At 36.9% G+C, this 27,930-nt stretch overlaps 1 protein-coding gene across 4 annotated transcripts; it reads left to right on the forward strand.

Moving 5' to 3' along the window:
- The first annotated feature begins 29 nt into the window (after window positions 1-29).
- Window positions 30-27,809, forward strand: LOC112181582 (putative disease resistance protein At1g50180). 4 transcript variants are annotated; one of them, XM_040512604.1, is made up of 16 exons: window positions 30-1,299; window positions 18,077-19,933; window positions 20,072-20,295; window positions 20,768-20,953; window positions 21,027-21,187; window positions 21,853-22,003; window positions 22,391-22,678; window positions 22,833-23,032; window positions 23,124-23,205; window positions 23,689-23,896; window positions 24,120-24,621; window positions 24,744-24,915; window positions 25,777-25,866; window positions 26,120-26,223; window positions 26,388-26,440; window positions 27,430-27,809. In XM_040512604.1, the coding sequence occupies exons 1-3, from the start codon at window positions 45-47 to the stop codon at window positions 20,155-20,157; spliced, it is 3,198 nt and encodes a 1,065-aa protein (XP_040368538.1). In that variant the 5' UTR covers window positions 30-44; the 3' UTR covers window positions 20,158-20,295; window positions 20,768-20,953; window positions 21,027-21,187; window positions 21,853-22,003; window positions 22,391-22,678; window positions 22,833-23,032; window positions 23,124-23,205; window positions 23,689-23,896; window positions 24,120-24,621; window positions 24,744-24,915; window positions 25,777-25,866; window positions 26,120-26,223; window positions 26,388-26,440; window positions 27,430-27,809. The 4 variants fall into 4 exon arrangements, with proteins under 4 accessions (XP_040368538.1, XP_040368536.1, XP_040368535.1 ...); XM_040512602.1 differs by having other exon boundaries at window positions 21,853-22,678; window positions 24,004-24,621; XM_040512601.1 differs by having other exon boundaries at window positions 21,027-21,174; window positions 21,853-22,678.
- Window positions 27,810-27,930: the final 121 nt, after the last annotated feature.

Genomic DNA, 27,930 nt, shown 5'->3' on the forward strand with positions numbered 1-27,930 from the left:
TCCTTTTGCTTTTGCTTTAGGCCTTGGTTCGTACCACACAAAGGATGATATTAGTAATCAAGTTAGTTAAAGAGTATGCCAAGGGTAAACACTTGGTTTACCAGATTTCATATAGAAACGGAAGAGATTTTACATATCCAGTGCTCACAAAATTTCATAATCTAAACTCTAAACACAAACCAAAACACTGCTGGTTCTGTTGCTCTCTTTTGGCAAAGATCAAAAATATGGCTGACGCTGTTGTTTCAGTTGTGAGTGAAGGGATCAAGCTGCTCGGAGACTATATCCTACAGCAAGCAAAATCCTTGAGTCGAGTCAGCTTTCAAGTTGAGCTTGCAGAACTCGAGCTCCAGTTGATGCGTGGCTTCCTGAAAGATGCAGATTCAAGAGCCGGAGGAGATGAAGTTGTACGCATTTGGGTAGCACTTGTTAGAGATGCTGCTTATGATTTGGAGGATGTCATTGAATCTTTTGCCTTGAAATTGGCTTCCAAGAAGAGAGGAGGTAATGTGAAGATTGTTCTTGAAAGGTTTGCTTGCATTTTCAATGAAGGAGTTGATCTTCACAAAATTGGGTCGGAAATTGAGGATATTATGACCAAACTTTCTCATTTGAGGTCTAGTATGCAGAGTTATAACTATAACGTAGAACCACGACAAATAAGTGGGGGTGAAGGTGTCGCTTCTTCTTTTAAGAGGCAACGAGACCGGCGGCTAACTTATGCTCATGAAGTTAAAAGTCATACTGTTGGCTTGGAAGAAAAAATAGATATACTGGTGAAGCAGTTGGTGGGAGAAGGAAAGCGTCACCGTGTTGTTTCTATATGGGGGCCGGGTGGCTCCGGAAAAACCACTCTTGCAAAACAGGTTATTTGTCAAAATGAAGTTGAGCGTCATTTTGATTGTTTTGCTTGGGTCTATATATCTCAACAATGGGAAGGAAGGGATGTATTGGAAGAGATTTTAAGTCAACTGATCACTTCCCCAGCAACAGTGAAAAGGAAAGAAATTTCCAAAATGAAAATGGATGAAATAGCAAAGGTGGTCTGTAGTATCCAACGAGAAAAGACATGTCTGGTGATCCTTGATGGCATATGGACTCAAGATGCTTGGAATTCGATAAAAGATGGATTCCCAATTAATGAGGAAACAGAGAGCCGGATATTACTCACTACTCGCAGGAAAGAAGTAGCCTTGCTGCTTGCATCCAGAAATGACTATCTCCACCAACCACGATTAGATGAGAAGCAAAGCCAGAAACTGTTTGAAAAGATAGCGATATGTGGAAGCGACAATGCAGGTATTTTATTTTTAGCTACCTAAATATTTCTCTGTACTTTTCTAGCCTGAGGAAGTTTTGTATTCATACGACACTAAATCTTCACTTCATAGTGTTTTCCCATGCAAGTGTTAGTTAATAATTGTTTGTTTCATGACAATGCATCTTCTAAACTTTACAAATCATATGCAAGAAACTAAATACACTTTTTTTTTTAATAGATAGCATTCTATCTCCTCAAAAATTAATATTGGAAAGACTGTCACAAAGGACCCTTTCACCTGATGACTCGATCTATAAGCATATTATCAATGAAAGTAAAAAATGGTTCAGTGTATATAAATCATGAAAGATTCTTCACTGCATAAACTTTGTAATGTTAGTGATTAGTAATGAGTATTGCTCTAGAACTAATCGGTTAGCTTCTCTAACCATTTTCTAAATGCCTGAATTACTCTAATGACTTAGATTAGGCTAATCATAATACTTAGGGCTAAATACTGATTACTACCCTGTAGTCTGAGTCCAAAATCAATTCAGTCCTTGAACTTCTAATTTCATCAAGAACACCCCTGCACTTTCAATTTTGATTTAATAGGTCCAATTTATTAGTCTTCCGGTAATTGAGTCATTTAACTTGTTGACATGGCTCATATATGGCCTATATTTTATGATGTGGTGTTGAGGTGTCATGCATAGTCAATTTAAGAATGAGTTTCACTATTAGAAATTTATCAAATAAAAAAAATTTCAACAAATAATCCAACTATAACTTGAACTCACAACCGAATATTAACAATTTGGACCTAATAGATCAAAATTGAAAGTATAAGGGTGTCCTTGATGAAATTAGAAGTTTAGGGACTGAATTGATTTTGGACCTAAACCACAGGGTAATAACCAGTATTTAGCCCTAATACTTAACTTGATATATCCAATCCGATTCGAAAATCATATTACCCTTTTTTTTTTAGAATAAAAAATCAGATTACCCATAAAAATAAATTAAATCAAAATTCATATTACCCATTTAAATAAATAATCACCCGTAATAAAATCATCTAAAAAAATAATATGGGTCGTACAACAGAAACTAAATGAAACAAGACACATGCAAGAGCCAATAACTGAATCAGGAGCAATGTTTTAAAAGGCTGAGGCGTACCCGAGAGAGCCTCAACAAGGCGTTCGCCTTGAGGCGTAAGGCGTAAGCCTTACGTATAAATTAGCTATATTTACGTATAAAACAAGTCTTATATGTAGAACATGTATTGTAACCAAAAAAACATTATAAATTGTCATCCATTCATAATAAACAAGTACTAAAACCATATGATTCAACACAATTCCACAAAAACTATAAAACCACACTCGTCCTATGTAACTTGCTAACATTTATCCAATTAAATAGAGATGGGCAACAGTGGCAAACAATTACAAGGTATCCAAAGAAAATTCCAACTACCAAGCAAATCACATCCACAGCCGTACACGCAATGCACTATCAGAACAAAATCTAGGATATGTAAATCAAATCAACACACACAATTCACACGAACAAACAACTCACCTACAGTATGAACAATCAAGCAAAAACACTAAAGCTAATTCAGTAATCAAATTAAAGAACAATACGAACTCTTAAAAGAACAACGAGCCTTCAATCGCACGGACATAGTAGTCGCCGATTCGAATTCGACACTAAACTCGCCGATCGGATTCTATAACCGGAGCTCCAATTCGCCTCTCTCGATCAATTTGTGCGTGTGTGAGAATCAGAGACAGACAGAAAAATGAAGGAAAGCGATATGAATGGGAGAGAATGAGACTGAATTCGAATGGGAGCCAAATAAACACGAAACATCCAAAGAAAGCAAGGAAAGTTGAGAGAAAAGCAAGATCATACCTCCTTCTTGCTCCAATTCTTCAAAAAACGTATAGGCTCTTCATGATTTTATCAACCTTTCGAGAAGGGATTGGGTGCTCTTGAGAGTGAAGAGTCGGGGAAGAGGCTGTTGAGTGATTTAGGGCTTGGCTCGGGTATAATACACAACCTAAATGAGTGAAAACCCTCTCAAAACACCAAAACGACGCGTTTTGGTGTGTTGAAAAAAAAAAATCCAGGCGTACGCTCAGCATGCCTTAAGGCGCGATTTTGTCGCCTTCAACACCTCTGCGCCTCATCTGCAAAACAGACGCAATTTTCTTCACACCTCACGCCTTTTAAGCTTGAAGGCGCGCCTGACGCGCGCCTGACGCGCGCCTGACGCGCGCCTGACGCGCGCTTTTTAAAACATTGATCAGGAGAACCTAAAATTAACTAAGGAGGCCAGGTCCCTGCCATACTCTGCAGCAAAAGATATAGGCAATGTTCTCCACCAAATTGTTCCTCCATCAACAAGCTTACTAACTGATGCATTCCCCTCCCGATCGATAAATATGTGAAATCCGGAATGCTAACTGAGTAATCAGGTTTAGACAGTTGAACAATTGAACATGCAATCTCCACATAATGAAACTAGGTTTTGAAGTGAGTAAGCACAAAACAGAATCTGTTTCTAACCATATTCCATATATGAGTCCAATGAAGAACCAAAGCAACCTAGATTGCTTCAATGACTGTTGGGACTTTATTTGAAAAACCATCCAGAAATATCCCTTTGAATCTCTAAACATATACCCCCACAAAGCCATTTGTGTTCACTTTAATCCAACCTGTTGGCGGAAGTTCCCAAATCACAGGAATAAATTTTGGAGCCCGAGCATGAAGCGGGGAAACTCCAAGTAGTGAATAGACCAGCACTACATTAGAAGATCTAGAACAAGGAATGAAATAGCAAGAAACCGATTCTTTAGAGGAGAGAAGAAAGAACTGCTTGAATCTCAAAAAATTAAACAAAAGCCCATCATATCTGATTTTGTTACTGTCAAACCAAATGCACCAAATTAAGTTACGTACCGCTAATCTCCAAAAGGAGTTTTGAGGCCATCGGAAGATGATCCAAAGAATCCAAGGAGAAAAGAGAGTATTAATGGAATTAATCAAGGTAAGGTTGCTGCTGTTAGAATTTGAGTTTCAGTTTGTAAGGAACAAACAACAATCAATAACACAACATAGATGTTTGATTGAAAACTGCAGTGGCAGTTTGAAGCATGAACTGGTGAACAAAAACTCAACAATCTTGTGTACTTGAATTTTTTATCTAGTTCCACACTTTTTACATCTGCCAACACTTCCATCATATAGGGTACAAAGTTAACCTACAAAATATCTAGCTTACTTAGAGCATATTAAACTAGATTAAACAAGTAAATATCTAGCTTAATTTGAGTGGAATAAACAGTGCAGCAAGTGGAAGGAAAATATCCTTAACTGTAGTTAAGTTTCTGCAATAAACTCACTGTTGCAGTGTCCTAGAGGAAAGCATAGATTCCAACACTCCCTCTTAATGCTTTGCTTCTTCATTCCAAGTAGGCCTCTGAGGTATTCAAACCTCTCTCTTGGTAGAGCTTTGGTGAAGATATCAGCAACTTGGTCTTCAGTATTGCAGTATACCAAATCAACCTCATTCTCTTCAATTGCATCTCTGATGTACGTAGTGAAACTTCAAAGCAATATGTTTTGCTTTACTATGATACACAGGGTTCTTGCTCATGGCAATTGCAAACTTTTTATCACAGAGAATGGTTGTTGCAGATCCTTATTTCTCACCAAAATCTTTAATGACTCTTCTAAGCCAAATTGCTTGAGAAGTAGCAATAGATGCAGACACATATTCAGCTTCAGCTGTAGATAGAGCCATTGATTTTTCTTCTTTGAAGCCACGAGAATACACCAGTTCCAAGTGTGAAAGTGTACCCTAATATGCTTTTTAAATCATCAACACTGCCTCCCCAATCACTATCATAGAAACCAAAGAGTTTTGGTTCCACATTCCTCTCATACATAATACCAAATTCAATAGTACCTTGAATGTATCTCAGGATTCTCCTTGCAGCTCCGTAGTGTACTCTGGTTGGCTTATGCATAAATCTGGATAACAGATTTGCAGCATACATAAAATCAAGCCTTGTTATAACTATCAAGTAAAGCAAGCTTCCCACTAAACTTTTGTATATACTCTCATCTTCACTACCACTTCCATCTTCTTTTTGAAACTTTTCATTGACAACTAGAGGTGTTGCAACAGATTTGCCACCAAACTTTTAGACTTCTCTAGAATTGCCTTTGCATATTTTTTTTCTATATAATGAAGATTCCCTCCACTGATTGAATAACTTCAATTCCCAGAAAATAATTCATGATTCCGAAATCATTGATTTCATATTTCAACATCATATCAGACTTGAAATTTGAAATCATTTTTTCACAACTTCCAGTAAATATCAAATCATCAACATATAAGGAGACATTAAGAATACTTGATTTATCTTCACTTTTGGTGTAAAGGGCAGGTTCTTTTTCACTTCTTTGAAACCCTTTTTTGTGTGAAATATGAATCAATCTCACAATGCCAAGCTCTTGGATTGTTTCAAACCATAAAGAGCCTTCTTCAGTTTGTAAACCTTCTGCTTTTTATTTTTGATGATGAAACCTTTCGGTTATTCCACAAACACTTCTTCTGTTAACACTCCATTAAGAAATGCATACTTTACATCTAACTGGTGCAAAAACCAGCCTTTTTGTGCAGCAATGGAAATCAGACCTCTTATGGTCTCATGTCTTACTACTGGTGCAAAAGTTTCATTAAAATCAACTCTAGGTATCTGTGTGTACCATTTTTCCACCAATGTTGCTTTGTTTTTTTGTACAGAACCATCAGCATTTAGCTTGGTTTTGTAAATCCACTTTAAACCAATAACATCTTTGTTATCTGGTTTGTCAACCAGCTCTGATGTATTGTTCTTCACAACTACATTGATCTCCTCTTGCATTGTAGTCCTCCATTCATCTTCTTTCATAGCTTCTTCAAACTACCCAGGCTCAATTAAGCATGCATTGCAGCTTTCATACACATCATTCAAGCTTCTCAACATGATTGGTGTTGAGCTTGGAGTTGATTGAGCATCTGAAGGTGCTGGTGAGCGTTGTTGAGGACTGTGAGGTTGTGACTGTTGCTGTTGATTAAATTCCAACTAATGCGGAACCTTTTGCACATCTTGATGTAGGATTGAGCCTTGATCCTAATCCCAAGATGATTTCTCACTGAAGAGAACATCTTTGAAGATAATCATTTTTTTTTTTCAAATTGTAGAGCCTATAGCCCTTTGTATGTGAACTGTATCCTATGAACACAGACTTTTCACTTAATTTATCAAGCTTCTTTCTTAGCTCCTTTGGAATATGTGCATAGCAGATTGAACCAAACACCCTCAAGTGATTAACACTTGGTTTCCTTCTCCTCCATGTTTCAATTGGTGTCATTGCTTGCACAGCTATTGTTAGATGCCTGTTCATCAAATACACTGCAATATTGACAGCTTTTGCCAAAAAATTTTGAGGCATTTTCTTGTCATGCAGCATTGATTTTGCCATTTCCATAATTGTTCTGGTTTCCTTTCAGCTACCCCATTTTGTTGTTATGTATAGCTTACTATGAGTTGTCTTTCCAAGCCAATGTCTGTACAGAAATTTCCAAACTCATTTGATGTATATTCACCTCCTATGTCTGTTCTTAGCACTTTGATCTTGAGATCTGATTGTCTCTCAACCATTGCTTGAAACTTTTTAAATATTGAGAACACATCAAACTTCTACTTCAGGAAATAAACCCAAGTCATTCTTGAATAATCATCAACGACTGTCAGAAAATATCTATTTCCAGCTTCAGTTATGGTCTTCATTGGACCATAGACTTCAGAATGAACTAACTCAAGTAGAACATTGGCTCTCCATGCTCTCTCTTTTGGAAATGAGATAATATGCTGCTTTCCAAATACACAGCCTTCACACACTTCTGTAACATAATTGATTTTTGGCAAACCCTGCACCATTTCCTTTTGATGCAGTTGCTTGTGACTTTGAAAATTCAAATGCCCAAGTGTTTGATGCCAGAGCCTAGGATCATCCTGTAGCTCCATTTTTCTTGCATTCTCAATTGCATACTTGAGAGTCAAAGGAAAACTTATGTTCCTCTTCATTTCCACTTCTACCATTAGCTTCTTAGGGTTTCGGGTTTAGGTGATGTGACCTTGCTGCTTCCTCTCTCAAAGATCTTGCAAGTGTTGTCACCAAAGTGTAAGTGATGTGAGTACTTCATGAGTTGACCAACACTTAGCAAATTTGAATCAAGATCTGGAACTAACATTACATCTCTGATGAACATTTTACCATTCTTGGTTTCCAAGCAATGCTTCCTTTGCCTTTTGTGTCAACCAACATTCCATGTATATTATATAGAAGATTAGCATTTGTAGTCATGTGATTGCTGCAAGCACTATCAACAAGCCATACATTCTCATTCACTTGTGTAGTAGCTGCATGACTAACACAGAACATGTTGGTATCACACTGTTCTTCAATGCAGTTAGCCTGTTGATTGCCTTAGTAGTTGCAATCTTTCTTGAAATGACCAAACTGTTACAATTTGTACACTTTGGTTTTCTTTTAGACCAGCATTCACCAGCATGAGGTTTGGAACAAATAAAAAACTTTGAATAACTTGAACTGCTACTTGCTTCATTGTTTTTCTTTACTAATTGATTTGATTTACTTTCCCACTTCTAGCCTTTATTTTTCCAGTTCTTCTTCATTGTCTGGTTTCCTTGATTTGAATTAGAACTAGATGGCTCACTATACTTTTGATTTGAGCTAAGACTCAGTGATTGAAAGGTTTTTTCAGTTGGTTCATCATGACTCATTAAGCTCTGATAAAAAACCTAAGTGTCCCCATCACATCTTAAACACCAAGAGTTTCCATATCCCTAGTCTCCTCTATAATACATATTATAGCATCGATCATATTTCCTATTCAGACTCATAAGGATTTTTTGTACTACTCTATTCTCTGTGATAGATTCACCATATGTTTTCATTTGGTTTGCTATATCAGTCAGTCAAGTACTGTAATCATTTAGCAGTTCAATTTCATTCATTCTAGTATACTCAAAATCTCTTCTGAAGGATTGTAGTTTAACATCTCTAATCTTTTTTGAGCCTTTGTACTCTAGCAGCAAAACATCCCAAGCTGCTTTGGTTGTTTCTTCATTTGAGATTCGTGGAAATATCTCATCTGAGACTGAGTTTTGCAGTATCCCTAGAGCTTTTGTATCTTTCTTTATGTTTGCCTTCAGCTCCACTTTTTGAGCATAGACATATTTTGAGTTATTGTAACTGTATAGCCTTCATCCATATAACTCCATAGTTCATGTGAGATGAACATGGTTTTCATCTTGATCATCTAGAAGTCAAAGTTCTCACCACTGAAGAAGGGAGCTCTGATTTCTGATGAGTTGCTTGAACTAGCCATATTAAATCAGTAACTTGTGTTTGAATTTTTTGATTGATTTTTTTTTTATCCAACAGATAGTACGACCCAGTTGATATTGATCAACAAAGCTCTGATACCATGTTTGAATTTGAGCTTTAGTTTGTAAGTAAATAACACAACATAGATGTTTGATTGAAAAACTGCAGTGGCAGTTTGAAGCATGAACTGGTGAACAAAAACTCAGCAATCTGGTGTACTTGAATTTTTGATCTAGTTCCACACTTTTTACATCAGCCAACACTTCCCTTATATAGGGTACAAAGTTGACCTACAAAATATCTAGATTAGAGCATATTAAACTAGACTTAATTTGAGTGGAATAAATAGTGCAGCAAGTGGAAGGAAAATATCCTTAACTGCAGTTAAGTTTTTGCAGTAAACTCACTGTTGTAGTTTCCTAGTTCGACAAGGAAAACATTAATTTCATCAGCTACATCTTGAAAATTTTCAAAGAGCCACACTTTAATGTCTAGAAGAGTAGTACACCTACTACAAAATGAAGGTTGCTGCAACTTGAAAATTTCAAATAGCCAATTCCTAAAGAGCAGTACACCTAATAAAAAGATGATGAATTGATTCAATTGCCGCATGGCAGAAAGAACATTCAGAGCAAAGCTGGGTCCCTCGCTTTTGGAGCACCTCTTCAACAAGTAATCTGAGGTTGAAAAGTTTCCAACAAACAATACTTTTATGAGGTCGAATTGCCTTATGTCAAATAGCCTTTCTCCACGGGATCGATTGAAGCATTTATATTGGGGAGAAAGCCAAAAGCTTCTCTTGCATTCAGTTGACCAGAAGAAGTAGATTGCCATACAACAGCGTCCTCAAATTCAGTCTCAGGGATCGACACTTTCAATATCGCACTAGTAGCCTCAAGAAAATCCACACAGAAGTTCTCTGGTTATTAAAACCCATCACTGGTGCTCAATGAAATCAAATACCTGCTCATGGACAAACGATGTTATGCATGGATCAATGTGCAGCAGCGTGCAGTGCATGAAATCACCATCTCAAACATAAAAAGAGGAAGCATTAATAAACTTGCAAAACTTGAATGTTGATTGATGACAGATCCTAGGAATCATACCCATCACCAATCAAAATTAATAACATGAATACAATATGATCTCTTGACCAAATGCCCAAATTTGACCCAACAGGAACCCACTTACTTCACTAACAGATTTTGTGTGCCCATTCACTCTATTTACAAGCAAAAGGTTAGTTATGGGCTTTACAATATGCCACTGTCAGAACTCACGTCAGTTATTAACTTATTATTCATCGTTTCAAATTATCTTCGACTCTCTCTCTCTCTCTCTCTCTCTCTCTCTCTCTCTCTCTCTCTCTCTCTCTCTCTCTCTCTCTCTCTCTCTCTCTCTCTCTCTCTCTCTCTCTCTCTCTCTCTTTCCCCGAGATATCAACGCCAAAGCTCCGACAAAACCACAACGACTCCCAATCTCAATCCCAACTGCATCAACACCTGATCTCCCAGATCAAATCCTCAATCAAGCAAACCGAGAACCTCTCCCCTTAAAATCTCATACTGAAGCATTGAAGCTCATGAACGAGGCTCTGGAGCTATACGAGAAGGGATTAAGCGTGGCAAGGATTCGCGAAGAGATGATGGATCTCAAGGCGATAAGGTAGAAGACGCTTCAATTCATCTCGGTTGTTAATGCTCAAGATCAGACAGTAGTCAGACCTTGCTAATGCAAACCCAAGTCTGGACCGAAAATAGAGGACGAATAGAGCTAGCATCACCTGTCAAATAAAATACACTGACGTTAGGAGGGAGATTGCGGTTGGCAGTCTTAGCTACTCTGATACCTAAGTCAGTCAATGTATTTGTGTTGACAACATAACAGTAGACAAGTAATAAATGCATAATAAATGAAGAGAGAGGAATGAAACTTTTATAGGTGAAGAGGAGAGTGGACTCTATTTGGTTTCTGATGTATTGATAGGTATCAGTTTGTGCTTTCTGATGCTTCAACGAGGTGGTTTCGGCGCAGCGCATGGTGGTGTGTCAGAGGTGATCTTGGCCTGAGCCTAAGCTCAGGAGATAGTCTGCTTGGTGGTGTTCCTAGAGGTCATACCTATAATGGCGCTAGCGCCTATGGTCGCGACCTGAGGCTAACCCCGATATAGCTAATTATGCTAGGCAAATGCTTATATAAGTACATCGGCCATTCATTTGCAGATGAACGAGTTCGAGAGTGTGTTCAAATGCGTGAGGGTGTTAAGAGAGGGCAATACAGGTGATCAGAACCCTAGCCTTCCGGTGATGGCAATGAAGGCCTGGTTGGGGCTGGGGAAGTACGGAGAGGCCGAGAAGGAGCTCAGGCACAATTGATCTAGTCCTGTAATGATTAAGACTAACTAGCGATGCGGCTTATTAATCATAAGGATATCACTTAGATTCAGTCTTCTCAATCCTTCGTGGTAGAAGGTGTATTAATGGTGTTGCTGAAAAATGGGTCTTCGTCTTTTTGTTTCTTTCTGTGATGACTGATTTAAACATCCCATAGGGATAGATGAATAGAAGGTGTCTGAGTGGTCAATAAACTAAACTTTTTCTACTGTTTATACACGAGGCTCAATAATGGGTAGAATAGTAAATGGGTTTGGTTGTTCTTAACCTGGTAAAGGTTGGTCTTTCGATTGCAATGATGTTGAGGTTGAGGTTGAGGTGGGAGGTGGTGACATGAAGTTTAATGGTCAGAGTCATATTTTTGGGGAATTGTGTTTTTTGCTGGAAGTGTTTTCCTAGAATTAGTCCACATACATATGAAAAACTCTACGGTACATTAATGTACCAATACATCAAGTAGACTAGATTAGATATAGAGGTAGACTGACTCCATGCATAAGTAGACTAGTCTGCCCTTATACCGTTCTAGTTTACCTTTGTATTGAACTAGTTTACTTGATGTATCGGTACATTAATGTACCGTAGACGATCCTCATACCTATATGAGGATAAGATTTCTTGTATTATACAGGGAGACTTGTGTGGTGATTTCTTCTCTCTCACCTCTGTTGAATACACTTTATTTTACTTTTATATTTTATGAAGGAGGCCTTTGTTTTTATCTTTTTCTTTCAAGAGTGCAGCTATTGCCACCCTACTAACTGCTTTGTTCACCCTACGAGTTTCTGGTTTATTAAAAGACTAAATATCCTAATATAAAATTACAATAAAGGACAATATCCTAATAAAAATTACAATTTATTTTTCTTATTAATACACCATACAAAACACACTTAAACTTTATTCTTAATCTCCTCACTCATCGTTAAATCTTAATACTTTCATTTTTAGCAATCGTCATTTTCAATCGTTCTCATGTTGTGGTAACGACTTTTATGCATCAAAATATATCATATTAACGCTAACAGAGTCTGGAAAGACCTATTTGGAGTCTGAACATGAAGTAATCGTATTGTTGTTTTCATGTTTATTCGTCTATGATCGTAGGACTGAAAGATACAGGTTTTTGTTTCGTTTGGTAGGGTATTACTTTGGAATTGAGAGAGATGAGAAAGGAAGCCAAATAGAAAAAGAATTCGAGTTAAACCCTACATTGAAAAAAGGGTATTTTGGGTACTGCAAATGGGTGAACAAAGTAAACTTGAAATTAACAAAATATATGTAGGTGACTTGGATACACATTTATGCAAGCGTACGTATCATTGTCAAGATAGGGAAATATTAAGCCCAAAATTATCGTACCACGGGGATTAGTGGCTAACCCACAATCCTTGGGTAGTCAGAACTAAAGTCACTAAGCAAAGAAAAGAAAAATAAAATAAAATAAAAATACTAATCTAAAGCACCAAGCCTTAGCAATGCTCGGCTTTAATTTGCATCAAAAGCCTAATCAAAACTAAGAGCCTAGTGATGGCTATCTACAATGAGGTAGAAATTGTCACCAAAAATTGTAAATTGAGTTTCTAATAACTACATTGTAAGAATTTAAATGAAAACTTTAACTACAACTAAATTAAATAAAGGAAAGAAAAATACGAAATGGAAATTAGGTCACTAAGGTATCCTTCTAACCAAATTCAATGCACAAATATATTCCGACAATGGTCTGACAATTCATACTGGCATCAAGAACCGTACCCAAGGCTTTTCAAGGCTCATGGGTCATTAGGTTCCTTAAAGGGTATTTCTACTCCTGATCAAGGGCCGTAGAAACTCAATTGGAACAATCTAGAGCCTTGTTAGGCCCTCTAGTGCACCAAAAGGCGAAGAGTCCTAGAATCAAAGTTCCCAAGCTAGCCAATACGGCAATCTAAATTAGTATTGTAACAAACCATGTTCTAAATAAGTGTCCTAGCCATAAATTAGAGAAGTGATTAGGTCCCCTAATTCGTTCTAGACATGCTCATCTACACATTCAAGAGTTAATCAAGCTCCTAATCATGCATTTAAGCCAAATATTATAGAATAGAACATATGTCAAACATGAAATTGAAAACCATTTAATCAAAACATATTTATTACATTAAATCCATGCTAAGACTCAAACCCCCTAGCTTCCTAAAGAAACTACTCATTACCCATACTCACTACCCATATATAAATACATCATTAAAAGTATAGAAACATATGAAAGAGATGATAAGGAAGAGAATGGAGAGTTAACTTGGTCACTCCTAGCTATATGCTAGTATGAATCAAGCAATTTCTTCACCCCAACTACCCAAAATAGAGGTATAGTGCTCTTGATAATGTCTCCTTGAAGCTTAAGTGAGTCCTTCTTGAATTTCCAAAAGAAACATAAAAGAAAAGATAAAGAATAGAGGGAAAGGAAGTTGAGAGCAGCCCAAAGGCTGCCCCCCTTTGGTGTGTGGCGCTGTATATTTCTTTTGGGAAGAAGGGAAGGAATTTATATATGGTGCTGTGGTCTGAGGGTTAAATAGGCACGCGAAAGCATGTGAGGTGAGAGTCATCTTTGCAAAGAAAAGAGGAGCTAGAGTTGCTACGTGTCCATAATGGAATGGCTGCACCCAGCCACCCATTGATTAACTGAACCATAATTAAGCTACTGCGCCTCCCCTCCCTTGCACGTGCATGGCTTCAACGGTTCAACCAAAGCTTGATTAATTAAGCTAATTAATTAAGTGATTAATTAACTTAATTAATTAAGCTGCATTATTTATTTATTTTTTCTTCTTTTTCTCTCTTCCTTTCCTTTATCTTCTTCTTGCAATTCCACACAAATTATCGGAGGCAATTGGATTCCGCTCTTTCATGCCATCGATCATGGTTCACTCGGTGTTAACTTTTCGTCTTTTTGTCAGAAACTCCATTTTGCTCAATTTTCCACAGTTTTCTCTCGATTTCCGCAATTCCACTTATTTCCTACACAATAAATAAAAATATATTAATAACATAATAATTGACTTAAGGATTAACTTATTTATAGTGTTTTATATACAATTACATGCATATAAATGCGTGTAATCAGTAGGGTGAGAAGAGAATGTAGGGTGAATAAAATAGTTAGTAGGGTGGCAATAGCCACACCCTTCTTTCAATTTTACATATTTATAATATAAAAAAATTAGAAGCAATAAACTTTTATTCGGGTCAATAAGCCTCCTTTTTTTTTTATAATGCAATAAGCCTCCTCAACTTTCAAAATCGAGAACATCTTCATTTTTCATTGATTATTGACCCTTAATAAAACTTTTATTTGGGGGGGGGGGGGGGGGGGGCAACAACCCTCCTAAAAATTTTATGAGATCTCCGACAACCTCCATGTGCATATCCGACGACCTCTCCCTGTGCACATCTAGCAACCTCCAGAAAGGTTCTGGCAAAGTCCAGCGACCTCTAATGATATGGTGCACCCTCATATTTCGGATATAAATTTTTATTGTCCCCAATAAAAGATTTTGAAAATTGATGTAATCTCCTCATCTTCTTCCTTAATCAAAGTTTTATTCATCTAATTTTTGGGAGATTAGTCCCTTTCTCCCCAATAAATTTTTATTGCCCCATCATAAAACCCAATAAACTTTTATTGCCCCCAATAAAAATTTATTGGGTTTTATTATGGGCAATAAAAATTTATTGAGGGCAATAAAACTCTTCGGTGACCTCTCTAGTAACCTAAAAAAATCTCTGACAACTTCTTTGGAGACTTTTGTCGAGCTTCGGCGATCTGTGACTGGAGTCCAGCAACCGGTAATCGGAGCCTGGCGATAGATAACTAGTGTCCGGTGACCGGAGTAAGGAGAAGTCTCTGATGACTTCTCTCTCTTTCACTCTCTCTCTCTCTCTCTCTCTCTCTCTCTCTATGTGGCAAAGGGAGAGAGGGCAAAATAGTTCCAAAAATAAACAAAAAGGAGAGAATAAACTTAATTGGGTATTAGGGAAAAAAATGTGTAATCTTATGGCTAAGGGTGCAAGTTTATAAGTGTTTTGGGTAAGTGGGGTTAGTATATCTCAAATTAGGGTAAACGGATATTTCCCTCTGAATTTAATTGGGAACCACTAGTCAATAGATATGAAAAGAAGGAAAGAAACAAATGAGCAGCATTGACGTACTTGAGGAGAGACGCTGCAATGATGGCGAGAAGCATTCTGTGGTTTGTGTGTGTGTGTGTGTGTGTCTATATACATATATACAGGGCCCTTCTAGTGAGGGATCCTATTTTTTTGTCTTTTATAGGGATAGGCATTAGACCAACCTTTTGATCATATTTTCACATCTTAATTGTTCAGTTTTTAGGTCCTAATGTATAGATCACTTATGCAAATTTTCAGCCAATTTGATGATCGTTAAGGCATCCCAAACTGCAATTTTCCATTATAAACACGAACGGTTCCGGTTAGACAGATTCGGTCCATTCTTGTAAATTGCAGTTTTGGATGCCTTAACGATCACCAATTTGGCTGAAAATTTGCAGAAGTGATCTATACATTAGGATCTAACAACTGAACGGTTAAGATGTGAAAATATGATCTAAAAGTTGGTCTAATGCCTATCCCTATAAAAGACCAAAAAAAGTGATCCCTTAGTGGAAGCCCTCTATACACACACACACACACACACATAGATCCTATCCAGAGCGAGGCCTTATTCTGAAATTAAAGTGCATTTTTAGAGTTTAGGGTCACTTTTCGGTTGCATATCCACATGCATCTTGACCGTTTAGTTTTTAGGTACTAATGTATAGATCATCTCTGCAAAATTTCAGCCAACTTGATTGTCGTTAAGGCATTGATAACTACCTTAAAGCTAGTACGGTTCAGGTTGGACATATTCAGTTCGTCCATTGATTTAAGCGGGTTAGATACCTTAAAGATCATCAATTTGGCTGAAATTTTACAGAGATGATTTATACATTAGTGCTTAAAAACTGAATGGTCGAGATGTGAATATGAGACAGAAAAGTGACCTTAAACTCTAACCTCACACTTTAATTTCAGGGCGAGGCCTCTCTCTAGATATATATATATATATATATATATATATATTCCATTAAGGAATTTTTTTTTTGGCCATTTTAGGAGATCCCTTGTGGCATCCTCTTTTCGATCATTATATCGACATCTCCACCATTTATTTTAAGGGATGCCTTAATGATCATCAATTTGGCTGAAAATTTGCAGAAGTAATAAAAGACCTAACAATTGAACGGTAAAGATGTTGATAAGTGAGCGAAAAGTTGGTCAAATATTTAATCCCTTAAAATGGTTAAAAAAAGAATCTCTCACTAGAAGGGCCATGTGTGTGTATATATATATACACGAATTTTCTTTTAAGGGTGATAATTTTTATTTTAATGAGTAATATGACTTTTGATTTAATTTATTTTCGCGTGTAAGATGGGTAATATGATTTTTGAATTGGTCGGGTATATCAAGTTATGTGTTATGGTTAGTCTAATCTACGCCATTGGAGTAATCCAAGTGTTTAGAACATTAACTTACGACCTTTACGATGCTGTCCATAGATTAAATTATTCCGTGGATTGGATTTCACTTGACTATCTATGGCTCCATTGCGTGTGCTTGGAGTAGAATTTTGTATAAATGTATCGCCATGCTATTAAGTATTTTGATTTAAGTTCTTTTCTTTCTAAGAGGTGGAATAGAATAACCCGGTTGAAGCGTAATGATCATACATCTATAATGCATTGTCCCATAGTAGGTCTCATTCTTCTACCCTTTCCCGGGAGTTGATGACTATTCATATCTATTACCTTGACCGAATGCTTTATTTCTGTCCTAGTTGATCCTAATTCGACATTAGAAGTATATTGATTTTTCCCCAATAACCGAGGCTCTAAAGTGCTACTCGATCAATAATAATTAAAGTTACAAAAAAAAATTATTCGGAAAATTTCTCAATGATTATTTAATGGGTTCAAACAAGTAATTGAAAGATAAAGGAAAAAACTAAAGACTAAACGTCATTCATTTCATGCCTCTACTGAGGCTGTTGTTACAAGATGGGATTGGACTCGATCCATAACAAAAGGAGAAGCTGACAAGTGTGTCGCAGACCACAACATTCTTGTAACTACTAGAACTATTCTTAGGCTAATGGGATTGCATATTAATTAAGTAGGATTAATAGTAGGGTTAGCAGAGATGGTTCTAACATTATTGTTCCATTAGGAGGTGTATGTAGTGTTACATAACGGTATCAAACAGTTAATCAAATATTATATTCACCAGAAAAGTAATTTTAATTGGTAAGGGACAGCTCATGCCCACATAAATCTCTCGAGCTCGTACTTGATGGTAGGACAAAGTTTAGAACTTGATTTTAGGAGCAAGAGTTGGGATAAGGAGTTTATGCAATTATGCCAAAATGGTAGTGGGACACTAAATTTGAAATAGAGGAGATGAAAGAGAGGAAGAGATTTGATCGAATTTCTAGCTTCATTCCTTACATTGTCCGAGTTCATACACACATATATAGGACTTGTAAACTGACATTGTGATCACCAAGTCCGCCCGACCTTGCTTTGTGGTTAATTAACAACCACACGTAAACTTGCACTTCTAGACCTACCACAATTTCTTGCTAATTCTAGATTTTACTACATTTACATGATCATCTTGATATATTATGCTCTAGATTACTCTAGCGACTCTGGATTTTACATGATAATTCTAAACATGTTCTAGATCAATCTACATTCTAGACTAATCTAGGTAATCGGAGAATAGTTTAGAACTCTCCAATGTGCATTACTTCTAACATACATGTTATGTGCTATTTAATAGCTAATAATTTGGTTTTATATTGTTTTGTTTTCTTTTCCATACTCAGAAACTTATGAAGAGAAGAGCAAGTTAGTAAAGAAGATGCTTGTACATTGTCCAGGTTTGCCAATAGTCATTAGAGTGCTTGCTGGTCTTCTAAGTAAACGAGAGACAGTTAAAGAGTGGGATGCAGTACTTGAAAATGTTGAACAGATAATGAAAGGCACAGATGTCCTTGAAACAGAAAGTACAAGTCAAGAGTATGGGATATCGGTTGTTTTGGCATTGAGTTATGATGACTTGCCATCTCACTTAAAACTATGCTTTCTATATTTAGCTCAATTTCCTGAGAATCATGAGATAGCGGTGACGAGATTGACACAATTATGGATTGCAGAAGGGTTTATAACTTTAATGGCAGAAAAACATGGTTCTGGTGAAATAATGGAAGACGTATCATACAGTTGCCTCACTGAATTGATTGGAAGACAAATGGTTCAAGATGTGATATATGGTTTCAGTGGGAAGGTGAAATCTTGCCGCCTCCATGGTCTTATGCGAGACTTTTGCTTGCAGAAGGCAGAAGAGGAGAATTTTCGCATATTTGTTAAGCTCTCTGAAGGTCCGGTATCTAAGACTGCACTAATCGGTAAGGTCCGAAGACTTACCCTCTATTTGGACAATACGGTCAAATATGAGTTCACGAGGGAAGGAAGATATGGCCACGTTAGGTCTTTATTATACTTTGTCCCAGCAAGCCATTACCAAAAGTGGGACAAAAAAGTAATAAGATCAGCATTCAATGACTTTAAATTCCTTAGGGTGTTGAAGTTTGAAAATATTGGTAGAGAATTTGAGATACCGAAGACGATTGGGAATCTAGTCCATTTGAGGTTTCTGAGTCTGAAGGATAGTGCATTTCGTGGGTTGCCATCATCTGTATCTAATCTGGTTCTTTTGCAAACTCTAGACCTGCGGTCGAATTTTGTAGGTCAAGGATCTTGTTTTGGGAGAATGAGAGGAACCGAAATCAGAAATGTGTTTTGGAATATGAAGCAACTGAGGCATTTGTATATACCTTTTTTTCACTCTGTAAGTGCTCCGAAACTGTCATTTGCAAGGCTGTGCAATTTGCAGACGTTGGTCAATGTTCCAATTGAGAAGTGTGATTTGAATGATCTTGTTCAATTAAGCAATCTGAAGAAACTACGCATAATGCCATCAGCGTCTCGTCAGTTGGAAAAGCTGAAGGACATGTTGATAATAAGGAATAGAACATATAAACATCTTCGGTCTCTATCTCTGCAGGCTGATGGGGATATACCAAGTGATATAGTATTAACGTGTCCTCATTTATACAAGCTGCGACTGGAGGGGAAAATGACAGCGTTGCCGAAAGAGCTTCCAAACCTCACCAAGTTAACGCTGGAACAAACAAAACTGAAGGATGACCAGATTGAAATACTGGAGAAGCTGCCCAACTTAAGGGTGCTTTACCTCGGTTGGCGTTCTTTCGAATCAGAAACATTGGTTTTCTCCCAAGAAGGCTTTCCTCATCTGGAATTTCTTACCCTTTATGGATTGTATGATTTGAAGGAGTGGAGGGTGAAGAAAGAAGCCATGCCTCGTCTTCAGAGATTGCGCATTGAATGGTGCAAACAATTGCAGGCAGTTCCAGATGGGCTTCAGGAGATTACTACCCTCAAGGAATTAACAATTGACCGGATGCCCAGTAGATTCTGCAGTAGGGTTGGGAAAGGAGGAAAGGATTTCTACAAAATCAAACACGTGCCTTCTCTTATAATAACAGATATTCAACCCGACTACAAGAAAGACAAGGAGCCAGAAATGGAGGAAGCAACAGGCGCGTCTCAAATAGTTGCGGGTCCAGCTGATGACTCTCATCAGGAATCAATTGTGGACGGTATGTGACTAATAATTGACTCAATCCCATTTTATCATACCATAACCTTGTATTATTGTGTGATCAAATTAAAGATTTTATTTACTGATTAGTGATCACTTCTCTAAATTTTATTAATATATTCTTGATTATGACCAGCTCCTCCTCCTCCTCCTCCTCCTACTATTGTTGATGAGAAAGCAGAGGAAATACAAGTTGCATCCTCTGCTGACCACCTCAGTTAAATCCGCTGGTTTATCAATATTTAGGCTAGCCCGTTCTATGTTCTTTGGGCTTTATCCTGTATGGCCCGCCTATAATTCTTTTCCACCTAATTCTTCATTCCTCAGTCCTTCCCTGAGTCCCCTCACCGCTTCACACAGGTACGTCTCTTTTCTTCTAAATTATGGCTTCTTTCCTGACAAAGGCTTTCAGATTAGGTTTCAATTCGTTTTTTATTTATCCTTCAAATTTGATTTTTAGGGTATAATTACTACTTTAGGTTTTGTTTTAGAGTGAGTATTGTTTACATTTTAATTTCTGGTTAGCTTGACTTGTCATAGTTCATACTGGAATTTTGTACTGACAATAATACAACTATGACTATCCATCATCACCATCATCTCACAAAAGTTCTTAGGATTGTTTTTTGTCCTTTTAACTATAGAAAAGAAGAAGACTACAGTATAGAGGACCAAGTAGTTGATCATGTAGAATGATCTTTAATGGTATGGAAAAGCAACTTTTGGTACCACATGTGCAAATATGGATTTTGCAGTCATGTTTGCCACAATTTTTGTTCTTGTAATTCCGAAGAGCCTCACTAACAAAAAGATGGGTTTTATAATCTTTCAGCTAAAGAATGGATATAACTCAAGAAGAAATTACAAGGCTTTGTCGAGTTCGAAAAACAGTGATGCACATGTTGAAAGATCTGAACTAGGTAATTTCAACATTACATTGCCACGGTTTAAGAAGAAATATGGAGAGAACATGAAAAAGGATGACTTTAGAAGGAAGCAAGTTCACAACTCTGATCAGGTATTTGATGATATTATTTAATGTCGTGGAAGTAGTATTGTTCAGCTTCTTACTGTTGGTTCTTGTGTATCAGATTTACGTGTTTTTCTCTGACGAACCAAAAGTTGGGTTCAAGAATTACATCAAACGCTTGGTTCAGGAGGATACAGAGAAAGCCATTGAGGTTATTTAACAAACCTGACTCCTTTTGCAAAGCGCCTCGGAAGTGAGATGAGATCAAAGTACTACTTAGAGGTTTTCCAGGCGAAGGGTTTAAAATTGCTTAATTTATTGTTTGAAGTGACTGTTACTTGATATCTCTTGAATGTCATTATCCTCTTTTAGCTCTACTTATGGGAATGTAAGGTACCAGAAACTTGGTATCAGAAACATGCATAATATACGTGGACAGGTCTTTAGCCTGCCTTGTTTAGTTGATTTCCAAGGCCTCTTAAGGTTAACAGTCAATTAATGTGATCCATTGCTTAATATATTGCTGTTCTGATGAACAGGATTTCACCCTAAATTAAGAAGCATGGGCACGTAAGGTACCAGAAACTTGGTATCAGAAACATGCGGACTATATATAGACAAGTCTATGTTGAGTAGCCTGCCTTAGTTTATTTGTATTCCAAGGCCTATTAAAGGTTGAAAATCAATGTGATCAATTGCTTGATAGTATTGTTGTTTGACGTAAAAGTTTCTCCCTAAATTAAGATTCAAAAATTGGATGCATAGATTCTATTCATCTGAAGATATCAATTAATTGAAAGACTCAACCAACAGTACGTAGTTGTATATTCAAACTTGTGCTAGTGCAAAAACGTACATTACGTTTGTTCATATATTACCTCTGTTTAGCATGCATCAACATTAACTGAAATATTAGTTATTCTGATGTATTCTTTGTATTGATTCAGGAGGCAGAATTGTTGGTTCAAGAGTATGTTTGAGTTCCTGAGCATAGGGAGCTTAAAACTGAGGGGGGAAATCGTTTGGATGCTGCCCAACACATGCCATGGCCTCAAGTGACTATCAATGTCTTGCTAGGTTTGTCTAATTGTTTCAGAGGTGCACACACTAACTCGGAGTAGTATTAAGTGTATCTTTGCTAGAAAAGTTTCAACAAGCTTGACTGGAGCACTCAAAACCTCATGAAGATTCAACCATCATGACTAGACCTCTGATGATGCAGATCTAACATCAACCACTCTGAAAGCGGTCACTACTAGAAAATAGGGCTAAGGGGACATATGTTGGGACAAATGAGTTATGTGTCCTCAAAACTAATAAAAAGGCACACAATAAGTGTCCCCATTCAAAATTTAGCCCCACAATGCAGACCAATTCATACGAATACGTCTTTTTTTATATTTAGAATGCCTGCGAATACGCCCTTCACTCCTTGTATACCTAAACTCATATCACATACACGCACTCTCTCTCTTTCTCTCTCAGATCTACCGCTACCCTCTCCAGCAAAGACCAACGGTAGTCCCAGCGGCGGCCACCCATGACTCAGTAGTTGCCCTCTCTCGCTCTGTCAATATCTTTTGAAACTAGAACACCCATATGGAGACTTGTCCCAAAAGTGTCTCAATTTGCCATATCTTTATCGAACCACAGTCCCAGTCTGTTCTTCTGGTTTATCAAAGCGTTTCGGTAGGGTATTTGGTGCTGGGCAATGGCTATGGTTAAGAATGAAAGACTGCTCCGGCACAATCGACCACTTCTCAACTGTGGATGGTATGTGACTAATTCACTCAATCCCGTTTTATCATACCATAACCTTGCATACTTTTTTTGATATTGTGATCAAATTAAGATATTATTTACTAAATTTTTTACTGATCAGTTCTCTAACTTTTATTAATATAATGCTCTGGTATTTCTTGATTAGGACCAGCTCCTCCTCCTCCTGATGAAAAAACAGAGGATATACAAGCTGCTTCCACTCCTTATTGAAATCCACTAGTTCATTCTATAAACTAAGCTGCGCTCGGGTACTTTTGGCAGCCAGTTAATTGGCTGTTTGCTGTTGTTAGATTATGTGCGGAACACTAAAATTGGGCCACATGTTTTGTCCTTTTCTAACACAAGGTAGTTTGGCGTTTTCAGATAAGATAGTCCCATACAGGCCGTCTTTAATTCTTCCTCACCCTAATTCTCCCTTCCCTCTCTTTCTTCTCAGCTTTGCCGTGAGTTGTCTCTCCTCGTTCCTCAATCTTCAAGCCCGAGTTTCCCTCATCGCTTCACACAGATTAGTCACACAGGTATGTCCTTTATTCTACATTATGCTTTCAAATTAGGTTGAATACCTTTCTTATTTTACCTCTAAATTTGATTTTTCGGTATAATTAGCCCAGGTTTTGTTTTACAGTTAGTTATGTTTACATTGTAATTTCTGGCTAGCTTGACTCTTTATACTGAAATTTTGTACTGATAATAGAATTATGATAACTTTTATTTATCCATCATGCTCATCTCACAAAAAGTTTTAGGATTGTTTGTTGTCCTTGTAAGTGTTGAAAAGAAGAATACAGTACCGAGGACCAAGTATATGATAACTTTTCTTTACATATTGTAGTTGATCATGTAGAATAATCTCTAATGATCGATACGGAGATTGGAGAAGCAATTTTTGGTACCCACGTGAAAATATGGAATTTTGCAGTCATGTTTAATTTGTGACAATTTTTGTTCTTGTAATTCCAAAGAACCTCACTAACAAAAAGATAGGTTTTATAATGTTTCAGCTGAAGGATGGATTTAATTGAAGAAGAAATTACGGGGCTTTATAGAGCTCGAAAAACAGTGATGCAAATGCTGAAAGATTGGGACTATGTAATTTCAGATCGGGACATCAACATTACATTGTCACAGTTTAAGAACAAATATGGAGAGAAAATGAAAAGGGAATACCTTACTATGAATAGAAGGAAGTGAGGTCACGACTCTGATCAGGTATTTGATGATGCTATTTCATGTGATAGAAGTGGTGTTGTTCAGCTTCTAACTATTGTTGGTTCTTGTCTACCATATTTATGTGTTTTTCCCTGACGAACCAAAAGTTGGGGTCAAGACAATCAAGAATTACATCAAAGGCTTTGTTCAGGAGGATACGGACAAAGGCACACACCAACAATGTCATACTTGTCTATTTACGCCATTTATCCAATTGTTTCAGGAGTGAACAGATTATCTTTGCTGGAAAAGTTTCAACAAGCTTGACTGGAGCACTCAAAATGTCACGAAGTTTGAGGCTTGCCAAGAATACAACCCGTCATAACTAGTATTGTACCTAAAACTCCAACGGCCTGCCGGGCTGCACTATTCATTTTACTGTTCATCTTGGGGGTGAGAAATGACGGTTTTGCCCTCTGTTTTCCTTCAACTTACTGCGCTGCCATCTTTGTACGAATATATGTTTTTAGTTGTTCGGGCTTCCACCGACTTCAACCTTCGTCAGTGATCGATAGAGAGAGAGAGACTGTGAGAGGAAAAAAAGAGTGATCGATCTAGATTTAGTCATCATCTTCAGTTATCAAGAACGAGAGAGCGAGCGAGAGATAAAGAGAGAGAGAGAGAGGGACATCGGAGGCAAATCCGTAAACATAGAGTCGTCGCCCAGTGAAGCCAATTGAATCCTATATTTTCAAGCTTGGGTCATTCTGTCATCTAATTCTCAGGTCTGATTTCTGCGAAATTGGGAGTTTCGAATTTCCGGAATATTGTCTTGATTCCATTCTTCTGGGCTTGGTTATTGTGGTGTTTTATCTCTAAATAACTTTTGATTTTCCATAATTTGCAGTCTTTGTAAAGTCTGAGGCACGCAGCGTGAAGAAACCCCTGAGGTTGTGTTTGTGTTCTGTGTTTGATAGAGAGAGAGAAATTAGATCCAGAGATAGAGAGAGATGGACAAGGAGAGACAGCGAAAGAGAACCAGAGAGGAGGCCCATCAGGATTTCTTCAAGGTTGACCAGGTCAGGCTCTTTGATCTAATCTTCGTGTGTTTCTGTTAGAGTCTTTTTTTTGGTTTTCATTAGAGTTTTTGTTGTGGTTGGTTTTCAATAGATAATATGGGTTTTGATGTTTTAGGGTTATTGTTTGTTCTTCAGTTTGGGATTTCGGTTATTTTAGATCATTTCTGAATTTTGGCTTTCAGTTAATATGTGGGTTGCACGGTATGTGGTTGATTGGATTCGATGGATTTCGTTTCTCAAATTTTTACAATTTGCTTTGTGATTTTTTGATTACATTGGTTGCTATTGAATGTTGTTAATTTTTTCAGAATCTGTCAAATTTCGTTCACATAGTTATTGGATTTGGCTCATTTGTGATTGAGAGGTGGATTAGTTTTACTGACGGAAATTGATTCTTTTTTTTTTTTTGCTTCATTCTCACAGTCTTCGCATTTTGATCTTGATTTCATTATTAAACCTCCTCTTCCTTGCCTGAGCCTCACTGATCCTTCATTGATCACTAACATCAAACCAATGATGTCCCCTGATACTAATCATGACTGTTTGGTTAAATGATTTTGACGTACGTGTTTTTAGTTATGACTCTTGATGTTGGATGTGATAAGCAATTATAGATAGATGCAATTATGAGAACATTGCTTGCCTACCTTTCTGTCAAAAGCTGAAGTCAATTGGGAAGAACAAAGAACAAAGTGGTAACTTGGTAACTTTGCAATTATGAAGACATTGCTTGCCTATGCATAGCACCTTTGTTTTTTGTTTTTTTTTTTCTTCTTTTAATTGTTGCTAATATGGGTTCTGATCTTTTTAACTTTTTCTTTGTTGTAGAATATTGATGATTATTTTGCTTTCATTTTGTAGGTTCTATGCAAAAAAGTATTTTGATTGTTTTCTTGCCACTGTTCCTGTTTCTGTTCTTTGATATTGGTTCATTGTTCCGTCTTGATTCAGGTATGGAATGTTGTGTTATTACTGATATTTCCTAATAGCATTGGTTTAAATTGATTTTGGAAATGCCGGTTTTCGTATATTATTCTAAATATACTAAAGTGTATACACTGTTCCTAAGCACTGTTCATTCTACTGTTCATACATTAATGACTGTGTTGCCCTCAAACGCAATAGATAAAAACAGTGGTTGATTTTGGAAATGCCGGTTTTGCTCTTAGAGTTTACTGAATAAAGAAAACACCTGATATTGTAGTGCGTTCGTGAAGGTTTGATTGAAGGCTGGCATTGGACGAATATATCGATCTTCATCGTTAATACTGGTGGAGCAAGATTCTGAACAGATTACAAGTAAGACAGGTTGGGTTTACAAAGTTTATATGCCATATTTGATATCAAATTTGGGATTTTGTATTCTGGATTTGATGTAAGATTTCAAGGAGGAAAGATTAGGGACTTGGGTCTGGGTTTGTTTTGGATTGTTCTACCATGATTTCTAATTTGTTTCATTTATTCTTTGTCAGTTGTTGCCCAGGGGCGGGTGATTGAAGCAGAGGATAGATACGGTTCGTATTTGGTGAGTTCCTTCCTGATTGCTCCGTGCACCTCATTTTTGTTTGGTCTAATTATTTATGTCAAAACCCACGTTTCTATTCATCAAAATCGTTACTGGGTTTTGAAAATGATAAACCAAAAGAAGAACATGAAGGTGGCTCTTTTACAGTTTCATACCTTTTTTTTGGATTCGTCTATATCGCTTGAGGAGGGATTAGATTGGAAGTTTCAGGCTTTGTTTTTGTTTATTAGTATTGAAATTTGGTTTTGACGTAAATGAAATTTTAATGTCTGCTCTTTAATTGATAGTCTGGTTGCGTTTTGTAAAACATAGATATTTTGGCATCTGTTTTGCTTGCATTGTGACATGGATATCTGTTTTGCTTCCAACTGAATTTATTTTGGCAGACTGAAATAGTAAATATATGAATCATGCGAATGAAAATTATACAATAATGAGTGCAATTTTATGACTTTCTGTTCCAAGTTAAGATAATAATGATTGTTATGGTTTTAGTTTAATTGTGTATTGTTTGCACATCTTATATCATCATAGAATTATTAATATGGAGATAAGCTGATGGGAGAAAAATTATTAAAAGAGAGTATCTGCTGTGCAGCTTAATAATCTGTATCTGATGCTAGAGACTAGGAAGCAGATTCGTATTGAAAGAAGTTATATCACACTTCATACTTCATGTTAATGAACTTGCTTAAACTATGTTATATGCCTCATTGATGTATAAAAATAAATTACCTAAGTGTTTGTTTATCATTCTGCTATTGGTTGATTTGGCTTTTGGATAATGTGTTTGAGGTATATTAGATTTGGTATTGTTTCATTTGGTTTTGACATAGTCTAACTATTGATTCTGTACGTTTTTTGTGAAGAGGTTTTCTAAATTTGCCTTGGTTGCACTGATAACTTCTAAAGGAACCAATCATGAAGTTTTCTAAATTGATTATTGCAGGCCAATGTTTTCTTGAAATTAATTCAATTCATTTTCACAGGTCACACATTGCAGCTTCAAGCATTCTTCAAATCTTGCATACTCCATGGCTAGATGGACAAAATTTCAACTATTATACTCTACAAAGCATGAAGCTGACAACTTTTCAGATCAGTACACGAATGAGCTTCGTGGTTGTTGTATAGTGTTAAATGAACATGTGAAAAATTTGTTTCAAACTGAAAACTTCATTTGATTATGGGTAGTTGTTAGTTCACTTAGAACAACAGAAATTGATTACTATTATGCATCCCAAAATGCAGTTATTTGTCTATACAAGCTTTTTCATTTGTAATAATATGAAGTCCCGCAGCAAAGCGCGGGTAAATTTTCTAGTTGTACCTAAAACTCCAACAGAAATGAATAGTGTTTAAGTTGATATCCTGATGGCAATTTCTAATCCAATATAAAAGCTCTGGTTGCTAAGGAAATTGAGTGTAGCCCTTACATTTGAAGTCTCAAATAGGGTTATTAAATGAGAATTTGAAATAAAATAAACCAG

This window comes from Rosa chinensis, chromosome 1 (genome assembly GCF_002994745.2).
Source record: "Rosa chinensis cultivar Old Blush chromosome 1, RchiOBHm-V2, whole genome shotgun sequence".
NCBI lineage: Eukaryota > Viridiplantae > Streptophyta > Magnoliopsida > Rosales > Rosaceae > Rosa > Rosa chinensis.

Bases quoted from the DNA above. Each gene is read 5' to 3' on its own strand.
- LOC112181582 (XM_040512602.1), top strand. From the start codon at position 45: ATGATATTAGTAATCAAGTTAGTTAAAGAGTATGCCAAGGGTAAACAC. The intron at 1,300-18,076 runs GTATTTTATTTT...TTCCATACTCAG, and splicing joins ATGTGGAAGCGACAATGCAG to AAACTTATGAAGAGAAGAGC. The intron at 19,934-20,071 runs GTATGTGACTAA...GATTATGACCAG, and splicing joins TCAGGAATCAATTGTGGACG to CTCCTCCTCCTCCTCCTCCT.